This window comes from Micromesistius poutassou, assembly GCF_964030765.1.
Source record: "Micromesistius poutassou genome assembly, chromosome: 16".
Taxonomy (NCBI): domain Eukaryota; kingdom Metazoa; phylum Chordata; class Actinopteri; order Gadiformes; family Gadidae; genus Micromesistius; species Micromesistius poutassou.
The window spans coordinates 4,352,537-4,366,565 of record NC_140286.1 but is presented as its reverse complement, the minus strand read 5'-3'; the positions used below and the strand labels follow the sequence as shown (position 1 = coordinate 4,366,565).

At 42.9% G+C, this 14,029-nt stretch overlaps 1 protein-coding gene across 1 annotated transcript; it reads left to right on the top strand.

The window, feature by feature from the left end:
- On the top strand, window positions 1-12,886 carry LOC311361384 (myosin-7-like). Its single transcript, XM_084481550.1, has 39 exons — window positions 1-482; window positions 1,711-1,781; window positions 2,281-2,495; window positions 3,119-3,262; window positions 3,397-3,553; window positions 3,642-3,669; window positions 3,769-3,865; window positions 3,950-4,042; window positions 4,157-4,220; window positions 4,304-4,402; window positions 4,570-4,673; window positions 4,909-5,047; window positions 5,136-5,254; window positions 5,393-5,542; window positions 5,652-5,822; window positions 5,924-6,233; window positions 6,328-6,395; window positions 6,519-6,724; window positions 6,802-6,925; window positions 7,115-7,251; window positions 7,343-7,598; window positions 7,685-7,927; window positions 8,017-8,193; window positions 8,317-8,462; window positions 8,555-8,645; window positions 8,726-9,115; window positions 9,247-9,373; window positions 9,459-9,577; window positions 9,663-9,859; window positions 10,087-10,270; window positions 10,430-10,595; window positions 10,685-10,809; window positions 10,938-11,246; window positions 11,343-11,546; window positions 11,629-11,925; window positions 12,001-12,105; window positions 12,219-12,314; window positions 12,417-12,551; window positions 12,780-12,886. The coding sequence occupies exons 3-39, from the start codon at window positions 2,295-2,297 to the stop codon at window positions 12,798-12,800; spliced, it is 5,799 nt and encodes a 1,932-aa protein (XP_084337676.1). The 5' UTR covers window positions 1-482; window positions 1,711-1,781; window positions 2,281-2,294; the 3' UTR covers window positions 12,801-12,886.
- The last annotated feature ends 1,143 nt before the right edge of the window (window positions 12,887-14,029 follow it).

Sequence of the window (14,029 nt, the reverse complement as noted above, 5' to 3'; positions counted from 1 at the left end):
TATCAGTGCATATCAATATATTTAACCCAGGAGTTAACAGATGCCTATGTTTGGGCCGAGAGTGCTGGTACAATATGGTCGTGTTGGTGCTCTTCCAAACCTAATCAGATGACTTCACAACCTGCCCCTCCACACCCTGGCTGTGGACCCACAGGGAGATGGGTGGAACATGGTCTCCATCCAGCCTGGTAAATATTTGGCATAAGAGAGGACAAAGTGTGGGGGAATTATAGATAGAAAGCCTGGCTTATCTTATTCCTGGCACGACTCCTGAAAAGTCACATTATTTGGGGGGATGTGGGGATGTGATGCCAAACCGGTGGACAGGGCAGCCAGGGGTGGTGCTTTGGCCTCGCAGGGGAACCGGGGGTTTATATATTTAATCTCTGCCACCCCAGCAGGTTAGAAGCTGCTCGCTCTTCACCTGTGAACCTGACTCCCTGCTCTTCCCCTCTCTTGGTCTGTCTTCACCTGGTCCAAGTGTAAGTCTGTCTTGATCCAATCTCCATCTGGTCTAAGTCTTGTTTTCAGCTAGTGTCTAGTGTCTTCCACGGGTCCTAGTTTAAGTCTGTATTCAGCTGGTCTTAGTTTAAGTCTGTCTTCACCTGGTCTGAGTTTAAATGTGTCTTCACCTGGTCTGAGATTAAATGTGTCTTCACCTGGTCTGAGTTTAAATGTGTCTTCACCTGGTCTGAGTTTAAATGTGTCTTCACCTGGTCTGAGTTTAAATGTGTCTTCAGCTGGTCTTAGTAGAAGTCTGTCTTCAGCTGATCTTTGCCAGGTCCTAGTTTCAAGTCTGACTTTTGGTCGAGTTTAAATCTGTTTCCAGTTGATCTTAGTTAAAATCTGTCCTCGGCTGGTCTTCACCTGGCCCTGGTGTGATTAGTAGCCTGAATAGAAAGACCTGTAGGAGGCTTGCTCATCCTCCATGGTTTGCTAAAACCCCGTCTGTTTATATTGTGCCCCTGCAGTTGCTGTTTGTCTGCATTAACACTCAAATTCACAGTTTTGATTGTCTTTTTCGGTTTGGTACTATATATATAATATATATATATATATATATATATACTTTTTAAAATAATAAATAATAAATCAACCAATATTAAGTGTAATCCTCACCATGTATTTAAATAGTACATTTTCCCAGATGGTAGATTTAAATGACGCTGGGCTGGGGGTCTACTGCTCGATCATTCTCTACCTTTGTGTGGTTCTCTACTAACCATTCAGCATCGCAATCACTGATGTTATCCATAGTCACTGTCACTGGCTGTGTAGATATATATAATAATTCCCCCTAATCTCTCGTATCGTAGTATTGTATAATGATATGGCTGACTCCAAAGATGTGCTACAATCAGGCGTCTTTTCTTTTCTTGTATTTCATTGTATTTCAATCTGTCCCAAACTGTGCATGTGTGATCGCATAGGGTACGTTGCATCCATAATATTTCTAAATGTATTGTTATATTGTTTTGTTTAAGGTCTATCTGGGGCATTGTTTCAGGGATACAGTAGCTAGCAGGGTAGATCCTGGGGAGGCTGTAACCTTAACATGAAAGCATAACCTGGGTGCTAGGCTTATTCTTTATCAAGCTCAAGTTGTGCTGAAGCCTTTCCTTTCTGAACCTTTCTTGAGGCTGCTTAGAATATTTAATAGGAAGAATCTTGACAGTTAACTGTATTGTGTTGATGCTCACTCTCTCGCAGGACTTAGTAACCTCTGCTGCAGGTGACCACTAACTGAAAACTGCAACCAGCTCTTGGCCCAAGGTGAAAAGGTAGTCAAGGCACTTTAATTTTTCAAAGATGACGTTTCTAGCCTACTCCTACAATGTTTGCGTTTCATCGCTCATATCTATCAGTTGTAATTACATGATCAAAGTACATGACTTGACCAATGTATGAAACAATGGAATGAAGGAACAGCTGCACTAATCTGACTGACTCCAAGGCTTGTTATGGTGTTAGTTTTTAAACCGATGTGATCACAACCGATGAATCCCTATCCCTCACGAAGTGAGATAGGGTTCAAATCTGTAACTGTTGGAGTGATATTGCATAGAGAGATAGGATAAAAGATCTCTAACCACTAAGCCGGACCATCTGCTTAATGCTTTATCACATATAGAGACAGGGTTAACTATAAGACAAGTAACTGGTGTACTGCAGAGTTTAGCACACTTATATGTAGAGACAGGGTTAAAGACCTATAGCCTCTGTGTCGTAGCGTACAGCCTATAGAGACAGGGTTAAAGACCTATAGCCTCTGTGTCGTAGCGTACAGCGTCGCCATGGGAGACGCAATGATGGCCGTGTTCGGGCAGGCCGCATCGTTCCTTCGCAAGTCTGACAAGGAGCGCATGGAGGCGTCTACGCGGCCATTTGACATGAAGAAGGAATGCTTCGTCCCAGACCAGGTGGAGGAGTTCGTCAAGGCCTCCGTTATCAGCCGGGAGGGAGACATGGCCACCGTGGAGACCGCGAACGGCAAGGTTGTTCCCTTTTCCTGATGGGTCAAGTGTTTGCATCTGGAACAAAGGGAGGGGTGGTGCAGAAAAACAGATTGATGCATTTTTAATACTTGATTACTTTAATACTTGGAAGAGCCTAGTCACTAGGAAAAGACCAAAACCTATGCTAATTTGTTAGGGTTAGGGTCTGGCACATGTGGGAGTAAATCCTTCTAATTGATATAATTAATAATTTAATTTAGATACTGCTAGACAGAGAATTTTAAAGAGGTACCTCTGTGGATCCTGTTACAGAGGTCAGTCAGGTTATGTGATGCTACATTGTTACATGCAGCACCCAGTGCTTGTTAATCTAAGTGAGAATTTGCTATTGCTCAAGAGGGAATTCATAAGTTAGTGTAAATGCCATTGCATGCAGGATCCTGGATATAGATGCTGAAAGCATCGCTGGTCTGCACATGGCATTGAACAACACAGTGACAAAGTCATTGTAACAGATTTGATTAAATTTTTCAAAATACCGCTCAAATACTAAATAAATATTCAATCAATCCAGCAGAATATTTTTTTTGGCATTAATTCCAGCACACTTTCTAATGATTATCGGACTGACATTTTGTAACGATGTCTTCATTCCTCCCCAGACGGTCACACTCAAACAGGTGGATCTTCTGCAACAGAACCCTCCCAAGTTTGACAAGATTGAGGACATGGCCATGTTGACCTTTCTCCACGAGCCCGCTGTGCTGTTCAACCTCAAAGAGCGCTACGCAGCATGGATGATCTACGTGAGTCCTCTCTTCACCCGTCTCTTTGTTTCATTTGTTTTGACTGCTGAATATATTGTTTGTACTCTATGTCGTTTGTTCATTCATGATGTTTATGCATTCATACATTTTGAGAGCATCCTCTATTCCCTCAGACGTACTCTGGGCTGTTCTGTGTGACGGTCAACCCTTACAAAGCACTGCCCGTCTACCAACAAGATGTGGTGGTGGCCTACAGAGGAAAAAAGAGGAGTGAAGCTCCTCCTCATATCTTCTCCATCTCTGACAACGCCTACCAGTACATGCTGGCAGGTGAACAATTGGCACTGTGATATTTGTTCTTCTCAAGCCCAAGTATGGATCTTTACCATGAACAATATGCATGTTTCTTCTTTTCCAGACAGAGAGAACCAGTCAATTCTGATCACGTACGTAGCAATGATGATTCATTAATAAACAATATGTACTTGTCTGATGAGGATTAATCATTCCATCCAATGTACATTAATCATACTTGGTGTTTCTAGTGGAGAATCCGGTGCAGGAAAGACTGTCAACACCAAGCGTGTGATCCAGTACTTTGCCAGCATCGCCGCTTCAGGCAAGAAGGACAGCAAGAAGGAGGTCACTACCTGTTTTTATTGATTTAGTTGTGACATTGTCCTCATCCTAGTTTCATTTAATCTAAAACACTGCCCTTTGTCACAGGGTACATTGGAGGATCAAATCATCCAAGCTAACCCAGCTCTAGAGGCCTTTGGAAACGCTAAAACCATCAGGAATGACAACTCCTCGAGATTTGTATGTTTTTTTCATATATGTATAACATAATTTGATTGTTAGCTGTAAATGTTCCCCAACAATCTGCATGCACAACAATGACTGACAATTCTTAAACCAAATATTTTATTTTAGGGCAAATTCATCCGAATCCATTTCGACACGCGAGGGAAGCTAGCCTCTGCCGATATTGAAACATGTAAGATAATTATTTTCTATTCAGCTCAAGATAATTGAGGGATTTACTCATGACTTATTACCTCTAAATTAAATTCTTGCCAGACCTTCTGGAGAAGTCTCGTGTGACCTTCCAGCTCAAGGCTGAGAGAGATTACCACATTTTCTACCAGATTCTGTCCCAGAAGAAGCCTGAACTTCTTGGTGAGTATGAAGGAGGCACAAAGAAAAAGGCACAAATATTTATTCAAATTTTCTCTTAAACAAATTGAATTGCCAACCGTAGCAGGTTTAGCATTGATATAGCACATCACTTCTACTATTCTAAATATCCTAATGCCTGCCTTCTGAACTCCACCTCTGCTCTCCAGAGATGCTCCTGGTCACTAACAACCCATATGACTACGCCTTCATCTCCCAGGGGGAAACCCAAGTGGCCTCCATCGACGATGCAGATGAACTGATGGCAACAGACGTCAGTCCCATTGTTGTTTTCATTTCACCCTCTGGGGTTTGAGAACAACGTATATATATGACAGGGAACATGGCATGGAGTATAATGTAGAGGTCCAAACTTCACCGGGCACTAAAGAATAAACGTTATCGCCTGACTGCTGGGCAGGGGATGTATTTTAAAGATTCAAAGAAATGTCTGTTGATTCAGGAAATCACTGCTTTTTGTCTGACTTCTGGTTGACCTGTCTTGGTAGAGTGCCTTTGATGTGCTGGGCTTCACTCAAGAGGAGAAGAACTCTGTGTACAAGCTGACGGGGGCCATCATGCACCACGGCAACATGAAGTTCAAGCAGAAGCAGCGAGAGGAGCAGGCGGAGGCTGACTGCTCTGAGGGTGAAGACATTTTCTGTTCCCTTTTCATTCATTCATTCTTAGCAATAGGATCAATAAAAAAATAATTACCTTATATTTCCCCATACAGTGGCTGACAAAGTTGCCTATCTGATGGGCCTGAACTCTGCTGACCTCATCAAGGCTCTCTGTCATCCAAGAGTCAAAGTAGGGAACGAGTGGGTCACAAAGGGACAGACAGTCGACCAGGTGAGTTGGCTGGACATTAGGATAAAACATATGCTATGAGGATTGTGTGTGATCACAACTTAACACACATACACTGACGTACTCCATGGTTCGTTGACATTAAAATAGTTATGTGGGTATTGATTCGCCGTGCCTCAGGTAAGCTATGCTGTTGGAGCTCTGTCTAAAGCAGTGTACGAGAAGATGTTCCTGTGGATGGTGGTGAGAATCAACCAGTCCCTAGAGACCAAGCAGCCTCGCCAGTACTTCATTGGCGTGTTAGACATTGCTGGATTTGAGATCTTCGACGTGAGTGATAACATCCTAGCTCAATCTTAACAAGCAGCAATGATCATCTGACAGTGTCTGACAGTGGCAAGTGTGAGAGTATAAGCATGTTCTCCTGTTCTTCTTAAAGTTCAACACCTTCGAGCAGCTCTGCATCAACTTCACCAATGAAAAACTGCAACAGTTCTTCAACCACCACATGTTTGTGCTGGAGCAAGAGGAGTACAAGAAAGAGGGCATTGAATGGACTTTCATTGACTTCGGTATGGACTTGCAGGCCTGCATTGACCTGATTGAAAAGGTAAGATATGGAAATAGTTCCCTATTGTTTAAGTTTCAAAATACATTGATTATGATTGATGAATAATATCTATTAAATTACCCACTTTTTCCTCTCCTCAGCCCATGGGCATCATGTCCATCCTTGAAGAGGAGTGCATGTTCCCTAAGGCCAGTGATTCCACATTCAAGGCCAAGCTGTATGACAACCACCTTGGAAAATCCAACAACTTCCAGAAGCCTAGGCTTGTCAAGGGGAAACCAGAGGCCCATTTTGCCCTCGGTCACTATGCTGGTGTCGTTGATTACAACATCTGTAATTGGCTGGTGAAGAACAAGGATCCCCTCAATGAAACCGTTGTGGGACTTTACCAGAAGTCCGCTCTCAAGCTACTTTCTTTAATTTTTATTGGCTATGCTGGAGCAGAATCAGGTACTTTCTCCTTAATTTACTCACTGACCATCCAATACTAACATAGTATATCATATATTGTAGAATAACGAGAGAGCATGTTTTGTCTTGACAGTAACGGCGGAAAAGAAGGAGAAAAAGAAGAAAGGCGCATCATTCCAAACTGTGTCTGCTCTTCATAGGGTATTGTGTGACATTTATGTTACTTGTTGGAGAAGTTACATTTATTAGCAGTTACTAGCTACAACATACGAGAGCGAGAATCACTCAACAAAAAATTCTTCCAAACCTTTAATGACATAACAGGAGAACCTGAACAAGCTGATGACCAACTTGAGGTCTACTCACCCTCACTTTGTCCGTTGCATCATCCCCAATGAGAGCAAGACTCCTGGGGCCATGGAGAACCCTCTGGTGATGCACCAGCTACGCTGTAATGGTGTGCTCGAAGGCATCAGGATCTGCAGGAAGGGCTTCCCCAACAGGATTCTGTATGGGGATTTCCGACAGAGGTAATATCTTCATTGTAATGGAATACAGCCCCAGATTAAAGTTGTGAAGTTGATCATTGTAAATATGGCCAGTGCAGATACCGCATCCTTAACCCTGCTGCAATCCCTGAGGGACAGTTCATCGACAGCAGGAAGGGAGCAGAGAAGCTATTGGGCTCTCTGGAGATTGATCATAATCAGTACAAGTTTGGACACACCAAGGTACAGTACAATATGGTACAGTACAGTACGAACACTAGTTTCTCGGAAGCTAAAACATCTGGGAAACTATTTCCCAGAAGGGCATTTTCTCAAAAGCTGTGAGCATAATGCATAAATGTATTTGATTCAATATTATCCTTACAATAAGCAAGAGCTTGAATCTCAAGACCATAACATGGATCTTCGCAGGTGTTCTTCAAGGCTGGTCTGCTGGGTCTGCTAGAGGAAATGAGAGATGAGCGTCTGTCAAAGATAATCACTGGGATTCAGGCCAGATCTCGTGGTCTCTTGTCTCGCATTGAGTACCAGAAGATCGTCGAGCGCAGGTATCCGTGGCTTCATATTTCTTTAGAAACGAGAGCTTAATAAACGTGACGGTATTCTGTGGTACATTTATAATCATTGTTTTCTCTTCAGAGATGCACTGCTGGTTATCCAGTGGAACATCCGTGCCTTCATGGGAGTGAAGAACTGGCCCTGGATGAAGCTGTTCTTCAAGATCAAACCTCTGCTGAGATCGGCCGAGTCTGAGAAAGAGATGGCCAACATGAAGGAAGAATTCCTGAAGTTGAAGGAGGCTTACGCAAAGTCAGAGGCTCGCAGGAAGGAACTAGAGGAGAAAATGGTGTCTCTTCTCCAAGAGAAGAACGACCTGCAACTCAGTGTTCAAGCTGTAAGAATGTTTTGAATTGTGTTAATTTTCCGCATTATTATTTAAGAATGTATTAAAATACACAAATATTATTTTTTCTCCGGTAGGAGCAAGACAATCTTTGTGATGCAGAAGAGCGATGTGAGGGCCTGATCAAAAACAAGATCCAATTAGAGGCCAAATCTAAGGAGCTCACTGAGAGACTGGAGGACGAGGAGGAGATGAACGCTGAACTGACCGCTAAGAAAAGAAAGCTAGAAGATGAGTGCTCTGAGTTGAAGAAGGATATAGATGACCTGGAGCTAACGCTGGCAAAGGTGGAGAAAGAGAAGCATGCAACTGAGAACAAGGTAAGACAAATCCTTTGACAATCCTGAGAACCATAGAAGCAGTATTGTGATTTCATCATGACATTAACAAATCATTTCCACATTTGTAGGTGAAGAACCTAGTGGAGGAAATGGCTTGTCTGGATGAAATCATTGCGAAGCTCACCAAGGAGAAGAAAGCCTTACAGGAGGCTCATCAGCAAACACTGGATGACCTGCAGAGTGAAGAAGACAAAGTCAACACTCTGACCAAGGCCAAAGCCAAGCTGGAGCAGCAAGTGGACGATGTAAGAGTCAAATTCACAAATGTCATAAAAATGTGATTGAAACCATATATCAAAACTAAAAAATATATATATATATTGTACTTCACCTTCTTTGCATGTGTACTTTACTTCAACCATTTATAGCTCGAGGGATCTCTTGAGCAAGAGAAGAAGGTCCGAATGGACCTTGAAAGAGCCAAGAGAAAGCTGGAGGGTGACCTGAAGCTGACACAGGAGTGTGTGATGGACCTGGAGAATGACAAGCAACAGCTGGAGGAGCGTCTCAAAAAGTACGATTGGACAAAAGCAAGGCATTTTCTTTCATCTTTAATTTTTTATAATATATTTTTTTTCTTACTAATGAAATTAATACTTTTTCCAGGAAAGACTTTGAAGTCAGTCAACTAAACAGCAAACTTGAAGACGAACAATCTATAATTATTCAGCTCCAGAAAAAATTGAAGGAGTTGCAGGTAGAACAAAAAAGATCTTACATAAAATGATAATTATGAAGTGATATGAAATGATACAACATATCATCATTTTGTATTAGGCTCGTGTAGAAGAACTGGAAGAAGAGCTTGAGGCAGAGCGAGCTGCCCGGGCCAAGGTGGAGAAACAGAGAGCAGACTTGGCCAGAGAGCTGGAGGAGATCAGTGAGAGGCTGGAGGAGGCTGGCGGAGCAACATCTGCCCAGATTGAGATGAACAAGAAGAGGGAAGCCGAGTTCCTGAAGCTCCGCAGAGACCTTGAAGAGGCTACTCTGCAACACGAGGCCACCGCTGCCACACTCCGGAAGAAGCAAGCTGACAGTGTGGCCGACCTCGGGGAGCAGATCGACAACCTGCAGAGAGTCAAGCAGAAGCTGGAGAAGGAGAAGAGCGAGCTCAGACTGGAGCTGGACGATGTGGTCTCCAACATGGAACATACGGTGAAGTCTAAGGTATGTGAATCCTCGGCAGAAGATTACCAGAAAAATAAATAATGTTGTGCGAGTGGAAAATACACTTTAAGAGATTTTATTTAAAGAAACATATTGTAAAGTTTGATGTTCTTCTAAAAATGTCTTTTAAGATTAACTTGGAGAAAAGCGGCAGAACTATGGAAGATCAGATGAATGAATACAGAATCAAGTGTGAGGAATACCAAAGATCTATCAATGACTTTGTAACTCAAAGGGCAAAACTTCAAGCTGAAAATGGTCAGTATGGCATTGTTACTACTATCAACTGTTATTTGGATTTTAGAACAACTATTATTTAACACAGCTTCATTTGTGAATCCAGGTGAGTTTTCGAGACAGCTGGAAGAGAAAGAATCTCTTGTCTCGCAACTGACCAGAGGAAAGACTTCTTACAACCAGCAGCTTGAAGATCTGAAGAGGCAGTTGGAAGAGGAAGTCAAGGTACACAACCAGAACGTTTTCAACTTCTCTTAATTTTTAATTGCAGCAATGTGTCATTTAATTCTCCTTCTCCAAATGTATCCAGGCCAAGAATGCATTAGCCCATGCAGTGCAGTCTTCCCGCCATGACTGCGACCTGCTGAGAGAGCAGTATGAGGAGGAGCAGGAGGCCAAGGCTGAGCTCCAGCGCAGCATGTCCAAGGCTAACTCTGAGGTGGCTCAGTGGAGAACCAAGTATGAAACTGATGCCATCCAGAGGACCGAGGAACTAGAGGATGCTAAGTAAGTGTATTTGACATCTCACAAATGAATAAATTATTAGGAATAAGTTATTCATTGGCAAGTCAATGATGTAAGATGGCCAGTGTCTTCAGGAGGTTTTGAATGACAAGCTTAAATAAGATAGTCATCAATACGATGATGACTTCTCTTTTCTCTGCCATAAAGAGAGGAGAGGAATATATTGAATATATTGTTCCTTCAATGAAGACTGAATATTGCTTCCATAGGAAGAAGCTGGCCCAGCGTCTTCAGGATGCTGAGGAGGCTGTGGAGGCAGTCAATGCTAAATGTTCCTCCCTGGAGAAGACCAAACACAGACTGCAGAATGAGATTGAAGATCTCATGGTGGATGTGGAGAGGTCTAATGCTGCTGCTGCCGCTCTGGACAAAAAGCAAAGAAACTTTGACAAAGTATAGCAAAATGTCATTGAACTTGCTTTTGAAATGCTATGGTGGTCATTGGCCCTGAAAACATTATATTATATTATATTATTATATTAATTGATGATTAAAAAACTGGAAAATTATGAGGAAAAAAAAACATGAATTCTGCTATATGTGTAAATGTAGGTCCTATCTGAGTGGAAGCAGAAGTTTGAGGAGTCTCAGTGTGAGCTGGAGAGCTCCCAGAAGGAGGCACGGTCTTTGAGCACTGAGCTCTTCAAACTGAAGAACTCCTACGAGGAATCTCTGGATCACCTTGAGACCATGAAGAGAGAGAACAAGAACCTCCAAGGTAATGTCATCATGTATGAATGCTTTTGCTGTGAAGCAAAGTCCACCATGAACAACATTAACATGATTTCCCTCTCATGTGATTGACAGAGGAGGTTTCTGACCTTACTGAGCAACTTGGTGAGGGCGCAAAGACCATCCATGAGTTAGAGAAGATCCGAAAGCAGATGGATCAAGAAAAGAGTGAGATTCAAGCTGCTCTTGAGGAAGCAGAGGTATATATATGGGTGAAATATTCTGTAAATATGGTTTCCGTTAATTAATAATGCATTATTGATCGAGGGTGAAAAAATGCTAGTTTAAAGTGTTAAAGCTTAAGTGAATACCATATCATTGAATCTAGGCTTCCCTTGAGCATGAGGAGGGCAAGATTCTCAGAGCCCAGCTGGAGTTTAACCAGATAAAGGCTGAGATAGAACGCAAGATGGCGGAGAAAGATGAGGAGATGGAGCAGAGCAAGAAGAACATGCAGAGGAACATTGATACCCTGCAGAGCTCTCTTGAGTCAGAGACCCGCAGCAGGAATGAGGCCCTGCGCATAAAGAAGAAGATGGAGGGAGACCTCAATGAGATGGAGATCCAGCTCAGCCAGGCCAACCGGCAGGCGTCTGAAGCCCAGAAGCAGCTCAAGTCTGTCCATGCTCATCTCAAGGTATGTGAATTGAATGTGTTAAATGTAACTTTCTATTACTTCTTGCCTTGGTAGAAACCATATTAAATTAATTTTACATTTCATCCCATCTAAAAGGACTGTCAGCTTCAGCTGGATGAGTCTCTTCGGTCCAATGATGATCTGAAGGAGAACATAGCAATGGTTGAGAGGCGTAACAACCTGATGCAGGCTGAACTGGAGGAGCTCAGGATCTTGGTGGAACAAACTGAGCGAGCTCGCAAGCTTGCTGAGCAAGAGCTGCTGGATGTCACTGAGAGGGTGCAGCTACTGCACTCACAGGTACAGTCAATCCTTCAGAGATGTATACTATTTAGATGCACAGTAGTATTATGTAAAAATGATTTTAACATCTGTTGTTCAGAACACCAGCCTGATAAACCAGAAGAAGAAGCTGGAGGCCGATTCGTCCCAGCTTCAGTCTGAGGTGGAAGAGGCTGTGCAGGAGTGCAGGAATGCTGAGGAAAAGGCCAAGAAGGCCATTACTGATGCGGCCATGATGGCAGAGGAGCTGAAGAAGGAGCAGGACACCAGCTCTCACCTGGAGCGCATGAAGAAGAACATGGAGCAGACCATCAAGGACCTTCAGCACCGCCTGGATGAGGCAGAGCAGATTGCTATGAAGGGGGGCAAGAAGCAGATCCAGAAACTGGAGAATAGGGTGAGTAAGCCACGGTTTTAAATGTAATTGAGAACAATTAGAACAAGGGATTTTTATCACTTCTACTTATTCCAGGTGAAGGAACTAGAGAATGAAGTTGAAGCCGAGCAGAAGAAGAACGGTGAAGCGATCAAGGGGATTCGCAAATATGAACGTCGCCTGAAGGAGCTGACCTACCAGGTTTGGACCTCAGACTTTACAGCCTCCTCACCAAAGCATCATCCTTATCACAGCATCCTCAGATTTAAATTCCAACCCAAAGATACTGAAATGCCTGTTCTCACTATTCACAGACTGAGGAGGATCGTAAGAATGTGGCTCGTCTCGAAGACCTGGTAGACAAGCTGCAGCTGAAGGTCAAAGCCTACAAGAGGACATCTGAGGAGGCTGTAAGTCCATAAAATATAAGAATACTTAGGACTCATACTCAGCTTTTGTGCATCCATGTACTGTGAGCACAGGCAGCAATTGTTGTCCTCTGAATTCCACAGGAGGAACAGGCCAACTCCCACCTGGGCAAGTTCCGTAAGCTGCAGCACGAGCTGGACGAGGCTGAGGAGAGAGCGGACATCGCTGAGACGCAGGTCAACAAGCTGAGGGCCAAGAGCCGGGATGTGGGCTCCAAGGTTCGTAGCGTGGCTTCACTGTGCATGACACTCTGACCCCAGTAGATGCTGCCCTCTGTCGGCTCCCCGTCTCTTTAATGCTTCATGGTGTACATACATGCTGTATTACCCATGGGTACATATTGCTGATCCTAATCAAACCCATGAAACCTCTCTAATCTAAACCCCAACCAAATGTAACAGATGTTTATTTTGTCTTACCTTCCCCACTTCCCCTTGCTTTCACAGAAAGGGTTTGATGAGGAGTGAAGCTCTGGATACTTCCTGCAATCCTATGTCTGCTGTGTGTAGTACAATGCTTAACACATGTAGGATTCAATAAAAACTCATCATGCAAATACCTGCTGTATCCTACTTCTTATTTCCCAATTACTAAAATAAAGGATTGCAACAGAACAAAATCACAATCATTCAAATCACAGTGGGCAAAATAATAATATGCTGACTGACATGAAGACATTTAGTTACTATTCCCGAACAAGCAGAGGTTTTCTTGTTGTGCTTACTAAATCAAAATTGTTTGGCAGCTCCCGATGATGTTATTGTCTAACAAATACACTGCCCAAGATGGCAGCTGAGATAAGTTGATGAGTTGAGGCCAAGTGCCAGATGCCTGGCAATAAAAACACATTGGAAACCAGTAAAATGGGATGGAAGAGTGCTTCAAGGAACCACAAAGGTTAGGTGAGGATAGCTTCAACAATGCGGAAGAGAGATAATAAAAAACAAATTGCAGTTCTTAAAATAGCACTTGAAAAAACACAGGGCCATAATAATAAGGCCCGTAATAATGGCATGAATAATCACCAGCAGCTGGCCCCGCTGAATCCCTGTCCGCCTCAGACTCTTCCCCTACTCAGAATGGCAACAGAGGCCATCTAAACAAACCATCTGTAGAAGCACATTGCATTCACAATCTATTTATAACTGTTCATTTGGTCATTGATTATTTATAATATGGGCTGTTTTATAAACCAGGCCAACCTAACTTTACATTACTTGGTGTAGAAATTAATATTACGATATACATAAAGCACATACTATATGCAAATGCTAACCACAGGGCTCTGATACAGATCAGAATTATGCTTATTTATGCATGCAGGATTAAATTCAGACCAGCCAATAAAGTTTAAATCCAGAATTCACAATAAAGAGCATATCCCAAAATGCAACTTGTTAATCCAAGCAGAATTTGAGCATTGTTGTTGGGTAAAAATAAATACCTGTTTCTACGTAGTAACTGTCCACCCTCAGCCTGCCAGTGCTATACATGTGCATCTGTCATTGTATGGGATTTACCTTGGGGTAAGACAAGTAAAGCCCCATCAGGGCTGTCCGACTGGGTCTAAACATTAAGGCTGGGAGGAGGCTATATGAGGGTAGAGACTGATAATAACTCATGCACACCAGACTTTTGAGCAAACAAAGGAAGCGGTTTGCGATATCTTATTACCCATCCAACAGGCTTAAAACAA

Coding starts and splice junctions, on each gene's coding strand:
- LOC311361384 (XM_084481550.1), top strand. CDS start 2,295: ATGGGAGACGCAATGATGGCCGTGTTCGGGCAGGCCGCATCGTTCCTT. Junction 4,674..4,908: donor ATGAACTGATGGCAACAGAC/GTCAGTCCCATT, acceptor CTGTCTTGGTAG/AGTGCCTTTGATGTGCTGGG. Junction 9,116..9,246: donor AACATACGGTGAAGTCTAAG/GTATGTGAATCC, acceptor ATGTCTTTTAAG/ATTAACTTGGAGAAAAGCGG.